This window comes from Neopelma chrysocephalum, unplaced genomic scaffold, assembly GCF_003984885.1.
Source record: "Neopelma chrysocephalum unplaced genomic scaffold, ASM398488v2 Primary Assembly neopelma1_45, whole genome shotgun sequence".
NCBI classification, from domain to species: domain Eukaryota; kingdom Metazoa; phylum Chordata; class Aves; order Passeriformes; family Pipridae; genus Neopelma; species Neopelma chrysocephalum.
Window position 1 is genome coordinate 1,086,979 of NW_020897704.1, and position 24,729 is coordinate 1,111,707.

The 24,729-nt window shown below is 38.6% G+C and overlaps 1 protein-coding gene across 3 annotated transcripts in view; it reads left to right on the forward strand.

Annotated features, from left to right (window-relative positions):
- Positions 1-24,729, forward strand: part of CPED1 (cadherin like and PC-esterase domain containing 1) — a 147,736-nt gene that overhangs the window by 18,131 nt on the left and 104,876 nt on the right. For all 3 annotated transcript variants that reach the window (XM_027679129.1, XM_027679130.1, XM_027679132.1), the window contains exons 4-5: positions 14,384-14,490; positions 16,377-16,452. In XM_027679129.1, coding sequence (XP_027534930.1) covers positions 14,384-14,490; positions 16,377-16,452 — 183 coding nt within the window. The remainder of the gene's footprint in view (positions 1-14,383; positions 14,491-16,376; positions 16,453-24,729) is intronic.

The following is a 24,729-nucleotide window of genomic DNA, read 5'->3' on the forward strand; positions in this document are numbered from 1 at the left end:
GGAACTTAGATAAAAACTATATGAGTCACAGTCAGAACTAGGATGAAATGCATGGTCTTTGCTGTTTATCTTTATGTTACTCCTTTAGCATATTGTATCACCTCTAGTACTCCTCATTGTACATACTTTTGACCAGAAGCTAAATAGCAAAAGTATCAGCCTAATTGCTGACATCTGGGCCAGCAGCATGGTAGGAACTTGCAGAAATGCTACTTTTTAAGTGCAGCCAGTAATAGTTTCTCAGGACTGCTAATTAGTGTAGAGAATAAACTACAGCCGTGGGTTTCGGAGGCCCCCAGGGCCATGTCTGGTGACTGTCAGACATTCGCTTTTCATTTTCCAAGATACAGTATATCAGCAAAATAAGTGAAAATGAGAGAAGTTGGTAGATATAGGAGGACACAGTGATGCTCTTTCTTCAATGACCGTGAAGGTTGGTATGTTTGAATGAACAGAGGTACTTGTTAACCAAAAAATATTAACAAAGTCTGGTGCCAAGAAAAAAAGAATGATCTGTTCATCATGCCTATAGTAAACAGTGCTACAACAAGAACAAAGTTGTTATTAGGAAAACTGTTTGGGGAATAAGGCTAGTGAAGTAATCAAATGGATCCCCTGGAGGTGTGTGAGCATTTGATCTTAGACATCTTGAAATATTAGATAAAGAAGTTTTATTGGGTGTAGTGAGTCCCCTTGTGGGGTAACAAGATGGTCTCACAGACTTCTAGAAGTCTATGACTAACTTTGAGACAATGAGACAGACAAGAAACTGATTTTTAGAAAAACATGATTTCTAAAGCAAATGGAGCAATTTCAGGTATGAATCAGGTGTGGTGATACACAAATACATGTGTATCTTCAGTATGTAGTTTATAGCATCTTCTTAAATTGCAAAATATTCTCAAAAAATCAAAATCTACAATAATGCATTCCTGACAGGAGGGGGAAAAATGGAAGGGAGCACAAAATCAGTGGTTTTTAGATACTAGCCAGCTGAAGTTTGAGAAAGTAGAAAGCAAATAACATATTTTGAAATAGAGATGGTTTTCATGGGACAGTATGTAAAAATCAGTACTAATAGAACCAAATTTCTTTCCTTAGTGAGTGGTTTTCTATTAAGTTAGAAATACATTAACAGGAGTAGGTAACATTAGTTCTAACTTTCCTTTTTTTTTATTTTATTTTTAATTGCTCAGAAACAGTTAGGAGGAGCCCCTACTTGCTGTTTGTTACAGCCTCAGACGAGTTTCCATGAAATCCAACTAACTTTAGCAAACAATTATAAAGACTAAAGGCCTCAAGGAAAATTGCTTATGTGTTCTGTAAACATCTGGTTGCCATTTTCAATTACAAGGACCAACCCACTGAAGGAAGCAGTTTAGTTTTTTTGGAACAGAAATGGGACACTGGGGTTTTTGTTCTTTTTCATGGTGGAAAGTAAAGGAAATGTCAGGAATAGAGAGGTCACTAGATGCTCAGCTTTTATAAATACAAAAGTCTCTGAGAAAATTAAAGTAAATTGGAATCAGGTTCTGAAAGTGTAAACAATCCTGTGGAGGTAAGGTTAAATAAGCAGAACTGGAGCTCTTAGCATGCCAGCAAAAGCACAAGATCATTCTATCATAAGTAAGTAATTTAAAATATTGTGCAAAATAATAATGCTGAGACTAGCCACAGAAGTATTTTGTGGGTTACCATACAAATACATGTGTGTCTTCAAATCTAGCAGATGTAACTTCTCTTCCCAAAATCATTTTGGTTAACTGTTGGTACAAATATATAACCAACAGTATACAAAACTTGTTGGCTTTGCAATGTAAAATATATGTCATGTGAGTCCTGAGCAAAGTTTTGACAAGTAAAATAGAAGCATTCTTTTTGTATGTTGTTAAGCAAGGAGCTTCCTAAACAAGCTAAATAGGTAGAAATGTGGTCCTCAGAACACAGTGTGTTACAAGCATGTGACAAACTTAATGTTTGCTAAATTTGTTCTGCTTCCATAAAATTCAAGTTCATTTAGTTTTAGGAAGAAAATGCATACCAGAAACATACACTGTCTTGATCACTTTTTAATTTTGCTTTTAACAATTAATTTCATGCCACAGACATCATTTCAGAACAAGACATCTCGGCTTCTGACATACAGAGATGAATGCTGCTCTCTAATCTGATGCTGTGGTTTCTTGTTAGAAAATCTAAACGCATCATATATTTTTCTGAACAATATGTATTCTTCTTCCTAATTATTAGCAGAACATAGTCATGCTTTCTAGAAGAAGAGCACACAAACAATTTCTTTGTAGCACTAAAATAAACCCTCTGTAAGATTGTGCTGAATCTCCCGTTTCAAATGCACTCTTTTCCCTGAGAAAGAGAAATTCTTTATTTGTTCATAACAAAGTATAAGGACACAGAGCTCTGTAAGGTAAATATTGCATTTAGTAATAAATTTACCCAACTTATCATTCTTTGAATGTTCTGTTTAGTCTTATAAACAGAACATACAGTCCAGTGGAGAGTCGTATTTATGGGGCTGACCTAGAAATTCCAACAATTAAAATACTATGCACTGATTGCACAGTGAGCTAAAATTAAAACCTTACTGGAATAAATTATGTCATGTTAATAGAATCTGAAAACACCAGTGTCCAGGCAGATCCACATGCTGGCCAAAGGAAAGCAGCAATATGCAAGTACACTGAAATTAAATAAATACAAGGGATTTGGGTGTCAGTATGCAAGCTTTATAATAAGCAAATTATAACAAAAGTAATGCGCAAATCCTGTAAAAGAATTTGAGGCAATGTTTCATAACTGTAGCCTGTGGGATAAGAAGTAACAGCATATAATGGCTTTTTCAGGTATTTTAAAAATGCTTCACTTTAAAAATGAATCCTGGCTCTGATAGGGTTCAAGCAGAGATTCTGGTTTATAAATACATATGTCTGTTCCTAAATGTCAGATAATTGTCTGCTAAAATAGGTGATGGGAGAATGACAGTAAGTCGAGCCAGAAGCCTGTCACAGTCCCGCCAGAGCACTCTCTCTAAGGGATTGTTGGGTAGGATTGCCCAGTGTTTTGGCTGCTGGAAGCTGTGCACCCTTTTTGATGCGCTCACTGGCTCTGAGCCCTGGTCAGCTGTGAGAAGTGTGCTGCTGCTTTTCATCACTGTGCTCCCATTTTAGGTAGAGGCATTATATACCACTGAAACAAAAACATTTTTTTTCTTTACTTTAGCTACCATGACTTTTATTGGTTCAGGCAGCAAAAAGCTTATACACTATGTGGGCCTTCATTGTAATTTGCAGCCAGCCCACGCCATTCCTAGGTTCAGATTCCAACTTTCTCCAGCTGCATCCACTTTCAGCTGACAGCTCTTTTGAATGCTGCATCCCAAAACCAGCCCAGACATCAAAAGTGCAGTAGCCACCCACGAGTTAGAACATGTTTCTGAAAATTTCACACAACATATTGTTGTTATGCTGGCTTATCTTACATCAAATAGGAATCTTTTTTTCATGAGGCGAGTGATTATTCTACCCTTCTGATGTTCATTGTACTCCCTCAAAGTTGATTTTTCAATGTAATATTGAATATTCTTTTATTCAGCCCCTGAGCTTGTCCATTTGGAGGTAATCCTAGTTTGCACAGATGTAAAAAAGAATGGAAGCTTCTCTGACATATTTAGAAATTGGAACTATTTCTCAGTTTCAAGTTAGTCACAAGAGCTTTCAGATTTCCGGAAAAAATTATTTCATACAGAAAAATATTACTGAAAGTGACACCCACTCTTTGATTAGAAAGGAAAAAACCCACATATCATTAATTTCTATCATTTTTTGCAGGCATGTTTCCTTACAAAACAATGTCCATTTTTCACAACAGAAGGTCAAAATATGGAGGGGATTTGGATTAAAAACTGACAAAGGAATAGGATTTGAGCAACCTTAATGGGTAGCAAGATTAAAGAAGTATAGTATTAACATATTTCCTCAATGGTGCCTCATATAAATAAAATATATTCAGACTCTGATAGAGGGAAGGACAGAAGAGCTTAGTGGTATGTGTTTTGGCAAGTTTGAACCAAATTGTTCAAGTCATAAAGTGTTTGTATAACAAGCTTATTGTTGTAATGACTTTGTTTCTGACATTTGTGGTAATGCTTTCCAAAATAAATATTTAGCTATAAAAAGGAGTTTCAGTTTTAATTTATAGCAACCACTAAAAGTGTGTATGTATATAGAATACACTTAGTTTTCTACTGTGTTGTTTAAATGCAAGATGAATCTGGCACAACCACAGTTATTTTAGAGCTGACAGCTCAGTTGATCAGTTTATTGAGAAAGGACTATTAGTATAAAGTGGTAAAATTAGACAAGACCATTTTTTCTTTATTTGGAAGAAAACCACTGTTTGCTACAATTCATTATTTATTTACAAGATATAAAATAGAAAGCCTATCAGCATACTAAAGCACTGTTAAACAGGCTGGTAAACAAAATAATAACAAGATCTAGCTATTTTGGACCAAATCAAGAAGTAATTTTTTGTGTTTGGAGTTAGGCATTTAAATATTCCTTCCACAGCTGGCTTTAGTAAGTCTCTCAAAAAACCTCACTTGCTCCAGTTTTCACAACCCCACTGAGGCCAGGTGTCACTGGAACCTGTCTAGAAGTCAGTCTTCAACAAAAAATAATTGTGGTCATTTTCCGTAGAGAGTAGGCTGAAGACAAGGACTTTAAATACAGAGTTAGGCACATGATAACCCTATTTTCACTTGAAGTGTAATGCTATGACTTTAGAAAAAGGGTTGGAGGACTTTTGGAGAAAGCTCTAACAACTGAGAGAATGAAGTATTCCAGAAAGTGCTAGCACAGAAGGTAATTGTAGACTTGTTAGGTTGCCCTCTGTACGAAGTAGGAGAAGGCATCACTTCTCTGTGCAGCTCCATGGCACATCTGATTTACACCCCAGCCGTTACAGTACACATTTTTTGCAAATCTAATAATGTGAGAGTGTCTGTTGACCTTCAAAAGTGAGAGGTCTGATCCTAGGTTTCTTTAAAGTGTTTGGAGGCATAATTTTAAGGTCTGCTTTAGAGTCCATGTTCCATGGATGCTCTACACGGTAGTCATAATGATATCCATGTCACTGACTTTCACTACCCCATGGCGTGCCAGGTGAGTAGAGCTGAAAGGCAGCATAGGGTGCTGCATAGAAAACAGTGTCTGTGGGTACAGTAGGAAGTCTCCCTTACATTAGCCATGACTTAATTATTGCATCACTATCTTCTGTGGTTTTGCCTAACTCATAAATAAAATGGATCAATTCCCTAGAGCTGAAGACAAGTGATGCAGTATGGCTCATGTCCACATATCTACTCTCTGGTCCTGTCACTGAGGGTGGCCTGCTTTTCCCTGAGTTTTAGGAACTATCACTGCCCTAGGCTGTCTCCTGGGGCATTGCATGGCCACCCAGGAGAAGAAAACAAACACAGCGGATGATTACAGACAAGTAGTTGAGCCTTTGTCCTGACGCTGTTTCGTTTAGCCATTGCCTTTATTCCCAAGCTTCTCTTTTTCAGTATTCTGATTGTTTCCTGTCTCTTGGGTATTATGGATGCTGATACAATAATAAGGATTGGCATAGGCTGCCTGCATGCCGTAATTGCACTGATCAAGGGCTGCCATTCGGACCTTAAAATATGTGTCTTTTTTTTTGCGTATGTGATCAAACATCATTCTTTTAACATTGTCATTTTTTACCATAATTCATTGTAATTAGAATGAAACAGGACATTAAGACAAACCCATCTACTCCTTATTCTGACCTCCTCTATATCCATAGAAGGGTAGAGCTGTTTTCTCAGCTCTAGGACAGTTTAAAAGCAATGATGAATTCTCATTAGTGCTGTTATTCAGAGGGTGGCTCAGCTCAGGTTCCTCATGTTCTGTTGCAAAGAGTGGGAGTGGTAGAAAGGTTGGGGTGAAACGCAGTATAACCAAGCTTGGTTCCCTTGGGCAGAACTCCTCCTCCCCAGGAACTACTTTCCAATTGAATCTTCTTTCCAGCCTCCAGCTCTTTTGTTGCATGCACCTTTCTAAAAGCCCAAACTCTTCCTTGTAAAAGTAGCAGAATCAGCAGGTTTGGCAATAGTCTAGTGGGAAAGTTGCCTCAGTACCTCTTGTTCTTGTTTTTAACTCCTATGTACACACTTATCCAAGTTAGGATGTGCTTCCAACCCCTCCTCAGGCCCAGGAGGTGCTTTGGGGCTCCTGTTCACTCATCCTGATGGGCGCTAGGACTGAGTGTCCTCTGGATCATCTTGGGAGACCAGGGCAGGGGCTTGTATCTCTGTGACAGGGTTACTGGGGTTGCCCCACCCAGTGTTGTGCCTCTGTGTTCCTTTGTGTGTGTGCACATGTGTGTGTGTGCATGTGCATAAGAGAAAAGAGTATTCTGTGGACAGATCCCCCTCCTGTGATGTCCCTGGGAGCAGCTGGAGCAGGATGCTCTTTGGATTCCTCCAGCTGCTGTGGTTTCCCTGGGCTGCCTTGGGCAGGTCTGTAGATGAGTTTTTATCACAGAACCAGTGATCACAGCACTCTTATTTAGCAACTAAGACATGGGTCTGAAAACTGTAACTCGTTACACTCACAGTAAAATAAGAGAGCTTCAGGTATAAATTTCCTTTTTTTCCCCCTCCCTTGAAAAAATGACTGGACTATTAGTAAATGTTTCTGTAATAGAATTTTTGAATCTTGGTGATTTTGCATCTATTGACTCTCGTCATTTTATATTCCTGCATCCAGCCAAGAGTTTTCCCTGTCCTCAGTGTGTTCTTCATTGTTGCGTGTGTTTGTTTCCCTTCTTTTGTTACTCTACTCTGTGAGTGAAAGGTATCACGTTTTTGAACCGCTACTTTTTTTCATGTTATCTGAAGTTTAAATAAAAAAACTTTATAAAATCAGTGAGAGATCAGTGAAAAGCAAACCAGAGCAGGCATATATGCACACAACCAGCACACAGTTAGGTACTCAAAAACTGTGACATCCATTTTTTCCAACTTTGATTTGACTCACTCGCTCATGATACATCCTTCCACTTCATGACTGTGTGCTGCTTTTTCATATGACTTTGCCTCAGGGTGCACAGGACAGGGATAGAAAGTTCTTTGTTGGATATAGTCCCAAGAGTTGTTAGAATAACTTGGATCACTTAGCAGTGAGAGCTGTCCAAAGGCAGTTGTGTCAAGCAGAGACTTCTTGGCACTGAGCAGGGTGGAGCTACTCTTCCCTCTCTGCTGATGCTTGGAGATCTGAGTGCCCCTCTCTCTCATCACATGAAGCAGTGTGGTTTTCCTCCCTTAGTGGGATGCACATGTAAAAATTTGGTAATATTTGATTTATTTTCTTTGATTCATGCATGGTGCACTACCATCTCTCATGCTTAGCCTTAGACCCTGTTACCAGGACAGGGAATCATTGCAAGTTTTTGCCTATGGCAGATGAAGCATATGGACAATAATTTCCCTAACTATAGAGTTGCCCTCCCTATGATCTTCACCCCAACCTTATCCCCACATCTCAACAGCATGACTCTTCTCCCCACATCCACATTCTCTCTTTCCAGTTTTCACCTGATTCTTCATGCCAGTCTGCTCTCAGTAGCCTGTCTCTTTTTCTGTCAGACAATTTCCTTCTCCACATTCGCAGAAAGTAAGGAGATACCTTCACAGATGTATTAATTAGCTGAGCTTTGGGAAATCTGTGAAATCTGTGCTTTAATGAAGTACCAAGTATTTCCATCCCAGAGAAAATTAGGTCTCAGTCCTACAATGGTTTTTGTGCAAGTGAGAGATATATCTAGCAACTTTGATTATGGTAACTTACCTGGTGTATTAAATACATGTAAAGTAAGAATTCCAGCGTCTGGAAGCAACTAGAGATATAAATCATTTTAGCTTTCATACAAGAAGAGTAATATTGGATTACTAGGTGCTTTTGGTTTCACTGAGGCTTGCTGTGCAGAAAACACCCATGTGTGGAGAACATACCAGAGTAATCTGAATATTCATCCAAAGCATATGATGTGTTAAGCACAGAAGTGGAATAACAGGCTTGAGTGTTTGAATTGCCCCAATATGTTTGCCATTGGGTCAGGACTGCATATTTTCTTTTTGTTTGCTATTGAACTCTACAGTAGTTCAGAAAGTATTTTAACAACATATTTTCATAGCTTGAGTTGACAGATTATGCTGTGATAAAACCTATAGGTTCTTAAAGTTAGAAGTAATACAACTCCATGGAGAATTAGTTACTTTCATTTCCAGTACTCTGCTCATTCTTTGGTTGCATAGAAAAATATATGGATATAGTTTAATAATACTGCAATTTATTTTTTTCTACTACCTTTTGTTGTCTTATAGACACTTATCTGCAAATTGAAAAACACACTTTAACACATTTGCTGCAGGTCTGAAAATTCTGTTGTGGTTTTCTCTTATAGTATGGCAATTTTTTGATTGAAGAAAGGATTGTTAATATATTGCATCACTCAATGTGATACAAATGGAGAAAGGATTGTCCTGTCAGTTATCCATTCTTGTACTTATGCCTGCAATAGATTTCTTTTGCTTCTTTTAGAGAAAGTCATCTGCCTTGTATCATCAGTTACTCCAATAGTAGAGATAGTAACTTTTTGACTTGGTAGGTAGGTCTAAGGCAGTTTTGGAGCTTGAGACCAGGTGAAAAAATGAAATATTTGAGAACATTTTTGGGAGAAACAGGTAGCTCTTGGCCTGTTGCACTCATTTATTTTTTCACTTTTAAAATTCTCCTTTGGATTGACAAGAAAAGCGGGCTTGCAACCTGGCCCTTCCTGATATAAGGAAACAGCAATAAAATAACTCTTTTTTTGAGACAAGAGTGGAAGCATTATGCCTCCCCATTTGTAGTTAGACCTAACATCTCTCCACAGCATTTGCAGAAGAGATACAGAACAGTCAAGCATTATCCTGTTTTTATAAGCAAGGCACTGTGATAGAACTTCAAATGGCTATTTCACTCCCCAGATACAGAACTCAGATGTGACTGTGCATTAATTCTTGAGCACAGGGCAGACTGGTTCTACTTGGTTCATGCCAGCCTCTCCTCTATGAAGAATGCTTCCCTTGGCACTTCACATCCTCTTAGTTAGGGGGCAGCTGAGCCAAAAGAAATAAAAAATCCGAATCATCCTCAAGGGGGGTGAAGAGTGACAGTCCTCAGGATTCCTTCAGCCTTTCCCTGGCAACCATACAGCAACTGTACAAAGTATTTTGTGAATGAGTTGACTGCATCCAACAATCTCAGCCTCATATATAGTGTGGGGTTTTTTTTACACTTATAACACTCCACTGCAATTAATGTGACAAAAGATTTCAACCTAATTTGTCCAGCTAAGCAAGTGGTTACTGGGCTGTGCGTTATGGCAGAGTACAGTCAGTCTCAACAAGTGGCATGGAGCACATTGTGCGAAACAGCAAAAGGTTTGCATATGGACAGGTGTGCAGCTGCTTTCCAGAATAGTTCAGAAAATATCAGAAACCTCGCCATCTTGTCCTGTGCTGTCTTCACTCAAAAGAGTGAATATTCCTTTATTGCTGTTGTAGTGAGTCCTTATCAGTGATAGCTCATGACTATCAAGGGCCATGCTAAAAGAGAAATTAAAATGCTTCCATTAACTATTTCTTTAAGGGGAAAATTCCTGAACGCCTAGGTGTGAGACATGCCTTTAGGGAAAGCCTTACAACTGAAACAGTGATATCAAAAACTTATAAAATGACATATTGTTAACAAAGAGAAAGTATTCAGTTCAACAAGTGGCATTCTGATCTTTGCACAAGTGAGATAGCCAAGCTGCTGTAACCAGAAATAGGCTTCAAAGGATATTTTCCCCTGGAGTGTTATCAGTGAAGCTCAGATCTTCAGAGGTGTAGAATTCCCACATCCCCAGACTCCGTCACACAGCTTGCCTGATGCTGCTGCCCTCTGAGATGCTGAGGAGCATAAAATTCAGCCCAGGATCCAGAGCCAGTCATTGAGGCAGAAGCTCTGTCTTTCAGACATCTGTTAGTGCTTCCACTCTCCTATTGACTCCTATTGATTGACTACATAGCAGGCATGAATACTGCTTCGTAAAATATATTTCTCTGTGTAGTTTGAAGTTGGATTTGTTCATAAGCAACTACTTCCATAAATATGTTACTGCTCACCAAACTTGGTGCAATCTGTGCTCACTCTTGCTTTCTTCTTTTCCTTTCATGGTCATAAAGTGATTAATTTTAGGGTATGGTGTGAGCAAGTGCAAAATTGCAAACTGCTTAGAAGTTAAAATAAAAATAAAGCCAAACGGTTTTTTAATTTCCCAGAATAAATGAAATATAGGAAGATAAGTGTAAAAGCTGAAAACTCTATTTGATTTTCAAAGTTCTTTCATTTCAAAATTCAGAATAGGAACCTTAGCACTGCAAAATGAAATTTCACTCTATGGTATTGAGATGAAACTTACTCATTTGGTTAAATCATATAATATTTTTCTGTGTCTACACCAAGGAGATTAAAAGGTCCATAGAGGTGCATGCTTCTGACAGTTTTCCTGCAAAATCCAGCCTCCAATGCCATAGCTCATGGGGAAAATGTGATAACTTCAGAGGTTGGAATAAGATAACTTTATTTTAGAAATCACCTTCAAAAATACTTGAAAATTATCTGTAAGTTTAATACCCCACTAAATCTTACAGTTCTCATTTGGTTTCTGTTAACTTTGGTCTATGATATCAGAATACAAAAACTCTCCACAGAATATTTTTCTAGAAGAAGTTAATTGTTTTTATTGGTCCCTGCATTGCTGTTTCCTCTGCTGCTATAAAACATGTTTGTTTCTCTCCCTATTATCTGACTATTATATTTTAAATTATTTTTCCACATTAACTATTTTTATTATTTCAAATTATTCCAACTCGGAGTCAAAGCCAATGAAAACATTGGTATCTTGTTGAAAATTATAATTTGTAAATTATATCAATTTTCAGTTGAAACATTGATCTCTGAATTGAATAGCATGTACTTTGACTCAGAATAAAAGTAATTAAAGGTGGTCACATCAGATTTGAATCAAAATATGTTGTACTACTACTAGCTGAATTAGCAACTTGGGTTGATATTTTTAGGTGAACATCAGATACACATCACAGGTACACAAACACTTTTTAAGATGGGACTGGAAGATGGGGCTAGAATGACTGCAGGAGAGGAGAGGGAAAGAGCTGGCAAAAGATGGGTGAATAAAAGCATCATGCTGCCAGCATGTATCCACATAAAGCTCACTCTGCCTGCGTAATTAGATTTCATTCTGCAGGTGAGTATTCCTTGTGTAGGCAAGGCCTTAATTAACAGGCTGAACTAAACAATCTTAGTTTGAAAAGTTGCTCAGAGAGGGCATGAACATGCTCATCTTGTTACCGCTCTTCTACTTGTCCAAATGCAAAGCAATACAAAGTAGTAGAGACTATCTCCATGAGGTGATTTCATACTAACTGATCTATGCATGCTGAGCTCCACTGACTTGCTGAATAAAGCAAAAAGGATTTCTGTAACTATAGACACAGTCCTTCATATGGAAAAAGCTTCATTGAAATTGCTAATAATTAAATTGTTCAGATATGAAGTATTCCTTTTAACCTTCCCCTTCAAATGTCCTGTCAAAGCCTGCTTCTGGTTTGAAGTCTGCAGGAAATCAGCAAAACAGTGTGTATGTTGAAGATGTAATATTATGAATTTATTAATGCTTCTTCATTAAATTTCTGTGAAAGGGATCTCCTATGTTTAAACATGGTGCCTAACAGCTTGGGGTTCTTTGCATGGGCTGCTGGTGTTATTACAATATTAATAATACTAGCAATTTTTTTCTGCAGTATAGTTCTATAATTGTTAAATTTGCAGAGGGAAGACAGTCAGTTGGTGTCATGATCATAGATGTTTGTTTTCCACAAAAAGTTAAGCTGTAGGAGGAGTGACATGGGCAATTTCTAGGTTATATCTATTCACAGAGGAGTCTGTTCGAGAATAAATAGCTGTTGTAACACATGCTTCTTTCATTTTTGTTTTCCAAGAATGTTTTTCCAGTTTACGAGGAATGTATCAATATATTGAAATAGAAGTCATACTGCTCTGCTGCCTGAATCTGAGAGACAGCACTAGGTGTACACTGTTTTTCTGATAGGAAGTCTCCTGATATCTATAAATAGACATGTTTGTGTTCTGATTGTTCTGTACTGAAATAACTGGCTAGATGTTTAATTACTCTAAATAGAAAGCACAAATAATGGCAGGCATTCAAGCCCTCCTGAACTGTTCTACTTCCTGGGCACTGGCTCAGAAACACAGCAGATCTGAGGGTACTTCTTGCTTTTCTTCTCTTCAGTACATTCATATTGATCATTCTGATGTATCCTAAAGGCAAATACACAGTGCAGCATATCCTTTGGTGTCAGGGATCAAATTCATTCCAGGACAGGATGTGTCACAATAAACAAGGGAAGGAAATGAGCTGCTTCTGAGAAATGGAGTTCCCTCCAGCTCCCTTTCACTTTGCACACAACTAGGCATTGTGCTTTATATATAATTATAATGATTTATTCAAAGGTGTTTACTAGTCAGAGGCATAACATCTTGCTTATCTGATAATTACATAGCTGGTGAGGTCATCGAGTAGGTTGTTAGCTCTGCCAGTCTTTTGCACTAAAATGAAGTATTTGCATGTACATTTCTTTAATGGTTCGTTTGTTTGCTGTCTGTGACGTTTTTATCTACCTGCAGAGGTTTTTTGTTGTTTCTTTCACAAAGAAGCATGTAGTGAGTCTGTCTTGCCTAAATTTCATATACCTTCATTACTTTTATACCGTAATACTGGTTCTCATAATGTAAAATCGAAGAACTCGTTACAATAATAAGTGTAGTGTAACTGAAAATTGATCTCTTAAGCTTTGTCACACTACTTATAAACATAAAAAAGGGATAGTTACTTTCGTAGTCCTGGATCCATTCTGTACAATCAGTTCATTACTGTACTTAATGTAAATTGAGTGCTAAATCTCCTTAAGTGAAATCTTCACCCTGCTTGACATTTGTAATCATGATTGGGATAGGAAAAATGTACATTTCAGAGAAGGAAATAAAGGAAATAAATAAAATAAATGCCTCTGTGGGCCATTTGGTGGAACCAAATTTAGGGGGTAATCGAATCAAAGTAGGAAGCCATCACAGATGGATAGCACAAAATGGAATAAAATGCATGTAATCTTCCCAACCTTGGGAAAAAGAACCAACCAGTCACTGAAATAGCTGTCCTACAGGGAGCTTTGAGACCTGATGCTATACTCTGCCTCAGATGTTGTACAGCTTGACTGGCTACCCTTTTTGTTTGGAAGTTAATTATTACTAATTGTCATCCTGTCAATGAAATGATTTACCCTTTATTGAACATATTCATTGTGACCTCAACAGATGTAATAATTCTGTTGTGAGATGCCATTATCTCTAACTTGTCCAGATAAACCATTTGAGGGAGCTGACTAAGCTCCTTTGAAGCAACATTGGCAATTCTACATCACAGCACATGCTGAGATATGGGCAAACTTCAAGACTTATTTTATCTTCTAATCCAATGGTGTTTTAATTGGTGCAATTTAGTTCTGTCTCTTCTTCAAGCAGCTATGTCTGATTCTGGTGTTGCTTGTTTTCTGATAATAGAACCCCATGATCTCACAGGTCACTTTTGCCCCAGAAAGGAAGCATCATCACTCAGAAGCTAGGAACTTCATTCCCACTTGTACATCAGTTCTAGATCTGGCAGTCGGGTGTCTAATATTTAGGAAGCTACTACACCAAATTCAGGCTAGAAATTCCTGCTGTTTGCAGTAGCATGACTGTAGTATTAGTGCCTCTGAAATTTGCTTCCCAATAAAGACCTCAGAAAATCATATTGCATATATTGCATGTATATTATAAGTGAGCATGCTGAAGAGTTAAAAAAAAAAGGAACAACTTAGAGCAGCATCATGTTAGTGAACTTTTTAATTTCTGAATGCTAAACAGCAGGGTTTGAACATCAGCAGGCAGGGATAACAGGAAATGCCAACTGTGAAACACCTATATATAGTTCCAAAGCTTGAACTTTGGTAGCAAATATGTCTTTTATCCTGCTGCCAGCTGTAGCAATTCAGGTATTTAGCACTCCAACAGCTTACTGTTCTTTAGGATTTGGCTCTTAAGTATTTTTTGCGCAAATAGGAATTGCATGACATTTTCTTTCTCAATGTGCTTCTTTTGTTTCTGGATAGGTGGTATAAACCCGTGGGATCTTTTGATCTGCTTATCTTCCAGAAAAAAAGCTGGTGCTGGCTGCATTCAAACAGAAGACTTGCATAATCTAGAGTTGTTCCAGAAGGTATGAGATTATTGTGTTATCCTTTGTGGGAGTGGATGGACAGGCTAGGCCAAATTTTCAGCCTGCATAAAAAGAAAATTATCTAATCCTTATTTTATACCCCAGCACTATGATAAGCAGCAATTAAAAAAGGGTTTTCATGTTTTCTATTTCTATTTCTATACTGTGAAATACTTGTCAGATACCAGCATTTAATTCTCTATATCACACCCAGCGATCAAAAGCAGTTTCTCATTTAGACACAGGAGGTTAGTTTGGATGCAAGTGTTTCAGTGTAAATACTGAAAATTTTTACAATTGGGTGTCAAGTTTCCCTTTTCTCTTCTTGAGCTTAAACTTCTGTGTTCTTGGCCACCATCAACCAGCATGTCTGGCAGCAAAAGTGTCTACAGAAGTCAAGGGAAATTTAAGCAATTTACCCCCATTGGAAAAGAGGCTTTAGAAATGGGAAGAAACAACTAGAAAATGCACACAATATTTCAGAATAATAGCATAGGCAGAAGATAGAGCTGGATGAATTTAGGCTTCACATCTTATATCACTGTTGAGTTTCACCTATGGTAATTGCTCTTTTGTAAACATAATTTAGGCACTTCTCAAAACAGTGACAGTGCTCCTACAATTGATGTGTTAGCCGGACCAGTGTTCTCCTCCAAGGCCTTCAAGGGAGTTCTTTGTTCTGGCACTGCAAACTGCTTACTCATGGTCTAAAGCATTGGTAGTGCCAGTATTTCTTGGTATTTTCAGGATTGCTTTTTTTTTTCACTTGAATGTGTTGTGGGCACAATTTAGGTTACTTAGATACGTAATGTCTAAATAAAGACGTGGCCTATTAATAAAAATATGTAAGTCTTTGAAAAGATTTGACCAAGCTATAGGTACAGTTGGCTTGTATTTAAAGTAAAATGGTACAGATAATAATGGTAAGACCCTAAATTATAGACTGCAGCTTGAGGGTCTGGGAGAAGTGGAACTGCTTTTAGAAGGTGCCTCAGGTATGAAGTTCGTGAACATACAAAAAACAATTGGTGTCCACAGAAGTCAGAGCTAGGAGCATGTACACTGGGGTTCCCTGGGACAGGATGCCTTATCTAAGTGTATTCAAACTGAAATTTTTGTAGCAGTTCCAGTTTGCTAGAAATAAACATACTTTGAATTCAGGGCTCAGATGATAAAACATCCCAGGCTTCTGCAAACTGCTTTTTGCTCAGTCCGCCTATATTATAGTATCTGAGCCTCTAACGCTGTGCAAGATAATAATCCTTACAGCATGCTGCAATGTCCAGAAGCTTCACACATGAATAACTGAGACACAAGGTGATCAAAGGAATTGTCCAGGTTCTCTCAGGAAGTCTGCAGCAGAGCGGGGACTTAAACCAGATGGCCCAGACCTTCAGATAGCTTTAAATATTGAGTAATATTACTCTCTGCTGGCATGTCCATACCACAGTGCAACACAGTTCTTTGCTGCAGAGCCTGGATGTGGTTCAGCTACATTAGCTTTCCACTGATCCCAAGCACAGTCATTCAAAAGGCATAGGGTATTTCCATGCAGGGAGGGAAAGCAGTTGGTAACTGCAGAGAATAGAGAACCTGCAGAGACTGAAAAGGGGACAGGGAACAGGTGAAAACTCAGCAGCCAGGAGGAGAAATGTAGGTCTAAAATTTTGTTTTGTGATGGCCGTGGAGGGAGAGTCCACACCTTAACTTCATTATCCCACATTGCAGGGATGGCAATGTTGTAATTTCCCTTTGATGCTGGCAGGAGTTTTGCACATGAGGTGTCTCTGATAAATTGAACGCAGACCCATTGAAGGCTTTTTCCATTGAAGGAAAAAGAACGCTTTTCTGAATGAAATCATTAAAGCTTCTCTTCTTACGCACAGGTAAACCTACTTCCAGAAATCCAGCATTTCCTTTGCAGAAAAGAGGGATTATGCCAGATAACAAAAGCCTTTTCAGGTAATCTAGTTTCTTCAAATTCAATATGTGATGATGGTCTTTTAGTAGTTGTCACAGGAAGTTTCTGACATAAGACTGTCGGGCTTGCAATTCTGTTTTATTTTTAGTCATGAATGCAGAGAGGGAAAAAATTAAGAATGGTAATCCATTTCAGACACCACTTAAATATAGAGTACAGTTATGCAGTGTCTTTTCAGGTAAAGATACTGCATTGTTTGGCTATTGCATATTGCAGAAATAATTTGGCTATAAGTGTCTTATTTTTGGGCTGTTTTGTGTTACTGTAGTGTATTGGTGTTTACTCTTCAAAGCCCTGGGTTCAGTGTAATATGTTTGTTCAGCTTTACAAAAATGTTGTGGCGTGGAGAAGGAGTAGGAGTCAGAGTTTGGTTTCCATCCAGACATAATTTACTGATATAAAGCCTTTGTGTATTAAGATCATCAAACAGAAAAGTTGAAAGGTTATGGGTGAGTTCCCAGAGAATTCTAATTTATCATGGGTAAAATTCAGCTTTGAATAGAAACTGGAAAAAAAACGTTGTGCACTCTATTAGGGTTATTTACACTACAGAGGGACACATTATGATCTCAGTTACACTACTCAATATCCTTCATCGATGCTGTTTTGAATTTATGATCTACCTTCACAATATAAACCTTGTTAATAAGAAATTTTGTCTTTTTCTTGGTTTGTTCTGTAATCCAATAACAACCAACTCCATGTTTATTCCATTAGTATTTAACCTTGTTTGCAATTATATGTCTGATTTTTAATTCTTTTCCTCCCCTCCCCTCTCTCCCCTCCCCTCTCTCTCTCACCTTTTTTTTTAAATATATGCTAAAATCTAACACATAGTAAAGGATTCTTTACATCTCATTTAACCATTTAGAAGTTAGGTATCTTCTGCAGCAGTATTCTAGTCTTTCATTTAAGTCTGTGGAGAGAGAGAGAGACCTACAAACACTATTTCTTTTTATCCTAAAATATGTGTTTAAAATAGGTGTGTTGAATTACCCTCTGCAGGTACTTACTATCCAATTACTTCTCATCACTGACTGTAAATGGGACCTAGAAAAGTAGCTTAGATTAAATGTTTCACATTTGGATGCTTGACTACATTTGAGGTTAGATGGTTCCTAACCTAAGTATACCTTATTTTTCCCTTTTAATTTTTGTGCTGTTTCATTTAAAGATGGATCAATATTTAAAAGCTGTGAAGTGTTTCCCTTAAAGAACTGTACATTGAAGGTCAGTTTAAACTGGACCTTTAGATTTTCCTGGTGCAGTACACTGTCAAAACTGATCATAAGGAACATGCAGTGTAATAAACATCTATCCAGGTCCTGTGAGAGTGTTTTTTCGTGAAATCATATTACACCAGGTAAGTGACATTCTGTTTTGTCTGAGTTTTAGCATGTCTTCAGTGGTGCCTAGTGCCTTGGTTCCCTGGAAGTGAATTAGAAAGTATTCTGATATAGTACTAGTTTCAGAAAAAATTAAGCAGATTTCTAAAAAAGTCAAGGGCTTCAGAAATTGGTATGTCCTGCTCATGTTGTAAGAGATTACCTTTAGAAAACATTATTTTGCCCTGCTACTTGGAGAAAGGCCAATTGCAGTGGTTTTATTCTTTTGCTACCACAAACACCAGAGACACTAACCACACACAGAACTTTCCCCTTCAAATATGCACATTTCCACTGCTGTCCATAAACTGTGGTAAAATCATTTTGTGTATGCCACTTCTGATAAGCTGTTTGGTGTTTTCTCCTGTATTGGGTTTTTATGGTAAGCTTTTGGTAGTGGGGAGTCACAGGGATGGCTTCTGTGAGAAGCTGCCAGAAGCCTCCCCCATGTCCAGCAGAGCCAATTCTAGCCTGTTCCAAGCTGGAGCTGCTGCTGGCTAAGGCTCAGCCCATCAAGAATGGTGGAAGCACCTGTGGGATGATGTATATAAGAAGGGGAAAAAAACAACTGCACAACAGCAGCTGGAGAGAGGAGTGAGAATATGTGAGAGGAACAACCCTGCAGACACCCAGGTCAGTGGAGAAAGAGGGGGAGGACGTGCTCCAGGTGCCAGAGCGGAGATTCCCGTGCAGCCTGTGGTGCAGACCATAGTGAGTCAGCTGTGCCACTGCAGCCCATGAAGGTCCATGGTGGAACAGAGATCCATCTGCAGCCCATGGGGGACCCCACATCAGGGGAGGTGAATGCCCAAAGAAATCTGTGACCCTATGGGAAGCACATGCTGGAGTAGGCTCCTGGCAGGACCTGTGGAGAGAGGAGCCCATGCTGAGTTACTGCAACCCATGGGAGGAACCCATGTTGGAGCAGTTCATGAAGAACTGCAGTACAGGGGAAGGACTCACCTTGGAAAAGTTCATGGGGAATTGTCTCCTGTGGGAAGGGACTCCATGTTGGAGTCCCTCTGCTATGTTGGAGCAGAGGAAGAGGAGTCCTCCCCCTGAGGAGGAAGGGTCAGCAGAGGCAATATGTGATGAACTGACCACAGCCTCCATTTCCCTCACTCTGCAGGGAGGAGGTAGAGTATCAGGAGTGAAACTGAATCTGGGAAGAAGGGAGGGATGTGGAGAAGGTGTTTTAAGAGATGGTTTTGTTTCTCATTATCCTACTCTGATTTGTCTGGTAATAAATTTTAGTTGAGTCTGTTTTGCCCATGTTGGTAATTAATGACTGATCTGTCCCTGTCTTTATCCTGACCCACAAGCATCTCATTATAATTTCTCTCACCTTTCTAGCTGAGTGATGGAGAGGCTTTGGTAGGCACCTGGCATCTAGCCAGGGTCAACCCACCACATTTTGTCTTCAGGGAAGGGCCATTTGTAAGCATCTTATTACTTACTTATATTTTTAGTACTTTCCTGGCAAAGAGAAAAGGCCTTATGACTGATGCAGAAATCCATTGAAATCAAAGTAACATGTGTGCTTGACAGCAGGGGTCTGAATCTTGCCCACCCAGCAACGGAGGATTATTCTAGCAGTCTGCTGAAGAACTATCATACAGAAAAAGACCACCTGTCACCTTTTAGTTACTAATAAAAATGGTTTTGAACCTAAATTAGCTGAAGTGTTTTAAAGTAAAAATAAAATCCATCTCTTAAATCTAGGTGTCTCCACATCAGCATGTGGTCTGGGGGCTGAGGTAGCGGATTCAACACAAGATTCTTATGCCACTTGAGATGCAACAGAGAATCCAGCACGCCCAGTAGGGTGGGCAGATTTGGCACAGGACCCATGTTTTTTTGGTCCAGCAGCTGGAGGTTCAGAGGGATATCCTGTGGTGTCCTAGACAGCAATAGATGTATGTCTGTAGGTACCTGAATTTAACACTGGGTATTTGGAGTGAGCAAGCCAAAAAGAGTGTTTACTTTCAGCATAATTTAGGGTTAGCTGAGTTGCTCCACACTGACTGTATAGACTACACTGATGTCTTAGACTCTGGTAAGTGGGGTCATCTTTGTGTAGGCCAGACCTCAAAGTGTTTCAACCCAGAAATTAATCCCATTTAGTATCACTGGATATGTGAAATGTAATTTTATATGAGTGAAATTCATCCATAGAAGGTGAAATTAGAATCAGAAGGATAAATAAGTTGATTTCAGGTTAAATGGACAAAAAGGCATTAGTTAAAGCAAACTTCTAGAGGCAAGACTTCAGATGCTCCCCTTCCATTGACCTGATAAAGCCAGTTTTCCACTTCCTTTTGCTTGCATTCTCCAACTGATCTTTCTTTCCAACAACTGTTAAGTTGCCATTTAGTAGGACTTGTTTGATCCTCAACTTTAAAGTTTTTCACAGAAATAACAGTTTTCCAGTATTTCCTCCACAGAACAGTTTGTTTCCTTTCAAATCAGTCATGAACTTTCACTCTTGTGTGTTTGAGTCAACAGGGCTTCTTTGCAATTCCTGTTGAAGAGGATCAGTGGGTTTGTTATTACTGTGTTTGTCATTTAGTTAGCCTCCAAGGAGCCAAGCAATTTCCTACCAGAAAGAATTATGCCATCTTATTAAAGACATAGTAAACTGTAGAAAGAAATATCAGGCAGAAAGGCTGAGAGGATGGGACTACTGGATTTACTATGTGCTATGACAGTGTTGATACTGATAATCAGTGGTAAAGGTTTTTTTTAAAAAATGCTATTCTATTTCTTGTTGCACAACTCTTAAACTGATAGGTTTTGTATTTAAGAGAGCATGCCCATTCTCATACCCCTGTTTTATAGGAAAGAAAATGGTTTGTAGAAAGTACTATGCCAGTGCTTGTTTCTTTGCTTTGTCTCTAATGGATATTTTTGTCAGTCTCACACTTCATATTCCTTCTGTCTCTATGGGGGTAAAAATTATGCACATACCAGTGATGACTGCTTTTTAGGAGAGAAGCAAGGAGGTTAAGGAAGGATAAGAATAGTAACAAATCCTAAATTTCAACACTGATAAGTGCTTGCTGCTCAGTATAAGAAGATTGGTTTCACTTCTGCTTTTATAGGGCATTTGGCCCAGTTTTTAATCAAGCTCCTGATCTCTGTTCACTATATGGGACTTGGGCCATGAGGAGGTTCTGGTATGGCTAATATATGATGAAGGAGGGCTCCTGGCATTTATTGTTCAAGTCAGCAAAAGCTGCAGCAGTTGCAGTGATCTGGAAATAAAATCTTCCTGCAAACAACCCAAACCTAGAAGCTTTCTGAGGTTGGAAAATGACTGTCAGAGAGATTTCAGGTGTTCATACTTGGTATCACACCACAGGTGCATTAAAAACTGCACTTGGGTGCCTCCTGGAACTACACTCAGATGAGAGATGAGGAGGACTAAGGTCCACAGTGTGAGCAGAGTTCCTCAGATTCAGTTTAAGGCACAGGAAAGGCACCCTGATGCATGTACAACAAATAGTCTCTTTGACAGGTTTTGCCTGGAAAAATAGTAGAATTGTTTATAGCATTGCCTCTCTGATTTTTCTATTCCTAAGGATTCCAAACTAGTCTGTCTTCCCATATAAGCATTTGTCTTGCTTCATCACTTCCAGGGCCCAGCCTGTGCCATGCATAGTTGTTTTCTCTACTCACACAGATCACTGATCCTTTTTTTAAGAAATACTTTTGCTATATGGCTTCTGTGTTTCTTTTCATTAGTGTCACTAGTGCAGAGACTTTACAAGTGTTTACCAGCCTTATGTGCTCTTCTGATCACCTGCTGGACTAGCCAACAGCATTAATCACACAGAAGGTCTTGGGTTGGGCATAGTCCTAATGAAATTGTGTAGGAGGGAGAGCCAAGATAGTCCAGCTGTGTGACTGTGCTCTCACTATGTGATATGTTTACGGTCTGGTGCTAACCCCATGACAGCTTTCCTCTCCTCCTGCCTGTCCCCAGTGTCCCTGGGATACTGTGGATTCACCAGGAAGGGTTACAAGCTGAGAGTAGGAAGCAAGACTCAGTGGAGCCACCTATGGACAAGAGAAACTTGATTAAATTTGTTTTCTGTTGTAATAATTCAACATCTCTGTGACTGGAACATGATTTTTTAATTTTGGTTATCATTTCTTTTGCCAGCTGGTCCCTGTAAATGTTTGCACACCAGCTCTGATCAGGTTTGTGCCTACTACCTTTCTGCTACTGAAGTTGCTAAGAGTCTCAAGAATGGCCAATAAAACCAATATCTGATTCTTTTCAGTTAATTTGATTATAAACTATGTGAGCTTCTTTGGTTTTACAACAGTGGCAGATCTCAGCTAGGACAAGAATGTACTTCTGTAAGAACGACAAATATGAGTAGTCTAAAAAGAAGTAAAGCAGCCAAATTAATTTAATTACTTGGCCTACACTATTCTATATTCTACCCTGTTACTAGTACAGAACTGTGGCTCTAATCATGTAATCATGTAATCAGCCGGCATTTTCACTGACTTGCTTTTTCCGGAGTTTTATAGCTTATCTGTATAATTAAGTTCTACTGGAAAATGTTGGAAAAAAAACCCCAAACCTCTAATGCTTACCTGTGAGGATGCTTTAGTAATGAGAAAGCGAACACTGTATTCCATAAATACCGTAAATACTGTTTTTAATTCACCTGTCAAAACAGAGATAAAATAAACATGGTAAATGATTGATCTAAACTGAAGCTGTATATGCTGATGTTTTTAAAGAGGAAAATAAACAACATCATACAAATGATCCTCATTTTATCTTTTTAACTCTGAAACTTCACGGGTGTTTTTGCCATGAATTTCAGTGCATTTCAACTCACAGTTTAAATTAATTGCCCTCAATATGTACTTTACTATAAAATTGTTTGGCTTTTAATACTAAATGTATTTAGGATAGTTTAAATTTTCAGAAATCACAAGTAGTTTGACATTTCTTCATTCTAAATATCCAGGGTGGGTTGCTTTCAGATTAACTGTATTACTGTGTTTCTTGAATATGAAAACCTTTTAAGGATAGCTGGATCAATAGTCATTAGTGGGTGGAATATTGAACCTGCAGCAATGTGCACATCACAAATGAAGTTTGAAACACATGTCAAGACCATGCCATGAGTTTTAAGTATCAAACAAGAAATGACATGGCAGTGAAATCCATGTAAATTTTTCCAGGACTTCACTGGGGGCTAGGATTGCCCTAGTCTTCCTAATTTCCTCATTATCTACTTTGAGTTTCACAGCCACCCTTTTCTATACGCACAGGTTATAAAACTGAGTGTTAAAGTTTTTCTCTCTTTCTTTAGCATCCTCATAATGTATAATCCATAGGAGAGTCTTTTGCTTCAGAGTCTTTTCATCCAATAGGTCAAATGCGTAACAGGAAGCAATTAAATAGGATAGGTTTGCTTTCTGTGACAAGTCTCAAGGCACGTAGATGTGGTAGTTCAACTGAAATCATCCATCCTCCAAAATCAACATTGAAAAATGGAGAAAAAATACACTTTCAATGCTCATTACTTTCATAGTTATGCAGCTTAGAGAAAGTTGCTATACCTGACTGAGCCAGAGGTACTGGATTCTAGGCTTTATTTTGATCAAAATCTCTTAGTCCTGGAGGTGCTCAAAAGTCTGCTTAAGAATCTATGAAAGATTTTTAAGCATCTCCTGATGTGGAGCAATCTTTGCAGCTGTTAAACACACCTTTCCAACCTACAAGGGCTGGAACATTGTCCAGCTGAAATACCAGAAGAAGACCAGGTTGTAGCAATGCAGCTTGCCTGGTCTGTATCACAAATAAACTCTTTGTTTTCCAGCAGCCCACATCAGTCAGGAAGTTGGATGATCCTAGAACACGATGCAATTTGGAGTTCTTCTAATTCACTGAGGTGCCCTGACAGAAAGCAAAGGCTGACAGAGAGGACATCAGTACTTCCTGAATATTGTGTGGTAGAAACTGATGATAAAGGGCATGAGGTGACTATCATTCTCTTTTTTTTCATGTGTGAGAGAATTCAGGCTCCTGATAGAAACAGACTACCGCCATGAAAATCTAGGAAGTTCACAAGGTGTCTATGCAGATGGAAAGACTCCTGTACACTTTCAGGATCAATGTACTTCCATGTTCTAAAGTAATGTCTTTCCTGCTTAAAAGAAAAGCATTCAGATGAACACCCTACAAGTACAAATGTGCTGAGCTTTCACCTTATGAAAGAAATTAACAATGTGCTGGGCCCAGAACAAAGCACAGCACTTCAGTTCCATTGTATTCCTTCTCTAACTTCGTGCTTCATTAAAGAACCAGGAGCTCCCAAGGTGACTGAATAGCTCTTGAAATGTTTGTAACAGATCTGACAGTTGACGGGCACTTTAGAAACGAAAGGACCTTTTTCTCACAGACAATAGTCTTGATTTTTCCTGTCTTCATGTTTGAAGTGTGTAAAATATAGTCTATTTGATATTGAACAAAGTAAAAAAAACAAAACTAACAAAACTATATCATAACCCTCCTTGTAACACCAAAGGATACTATGAAAGGAAGGATAAAGAAGAGGACACATTCTCATTCATCTTGTTTCCTTTTCTTTAACTGAGTGTTACCCACTTAGTTCAACCACTATGGTATTCTCCTGCTGAATTCCTCACCTTTGCAGATCACTAGATGTTCATGTTAACCTAAGTGTTCCATTTACCACCAGTTCAGGTGGCTGCAGCTTTGCTCTGCTCCAGGAAGTCTTAATTTGTCCAAATATACTTCTAACTATTGGTAAACCTTTTGCTTAGCCACATGTTGTACTTGTAAATCAGCTATTCTTTATTGTGTATGTGTTAAATCTTCCC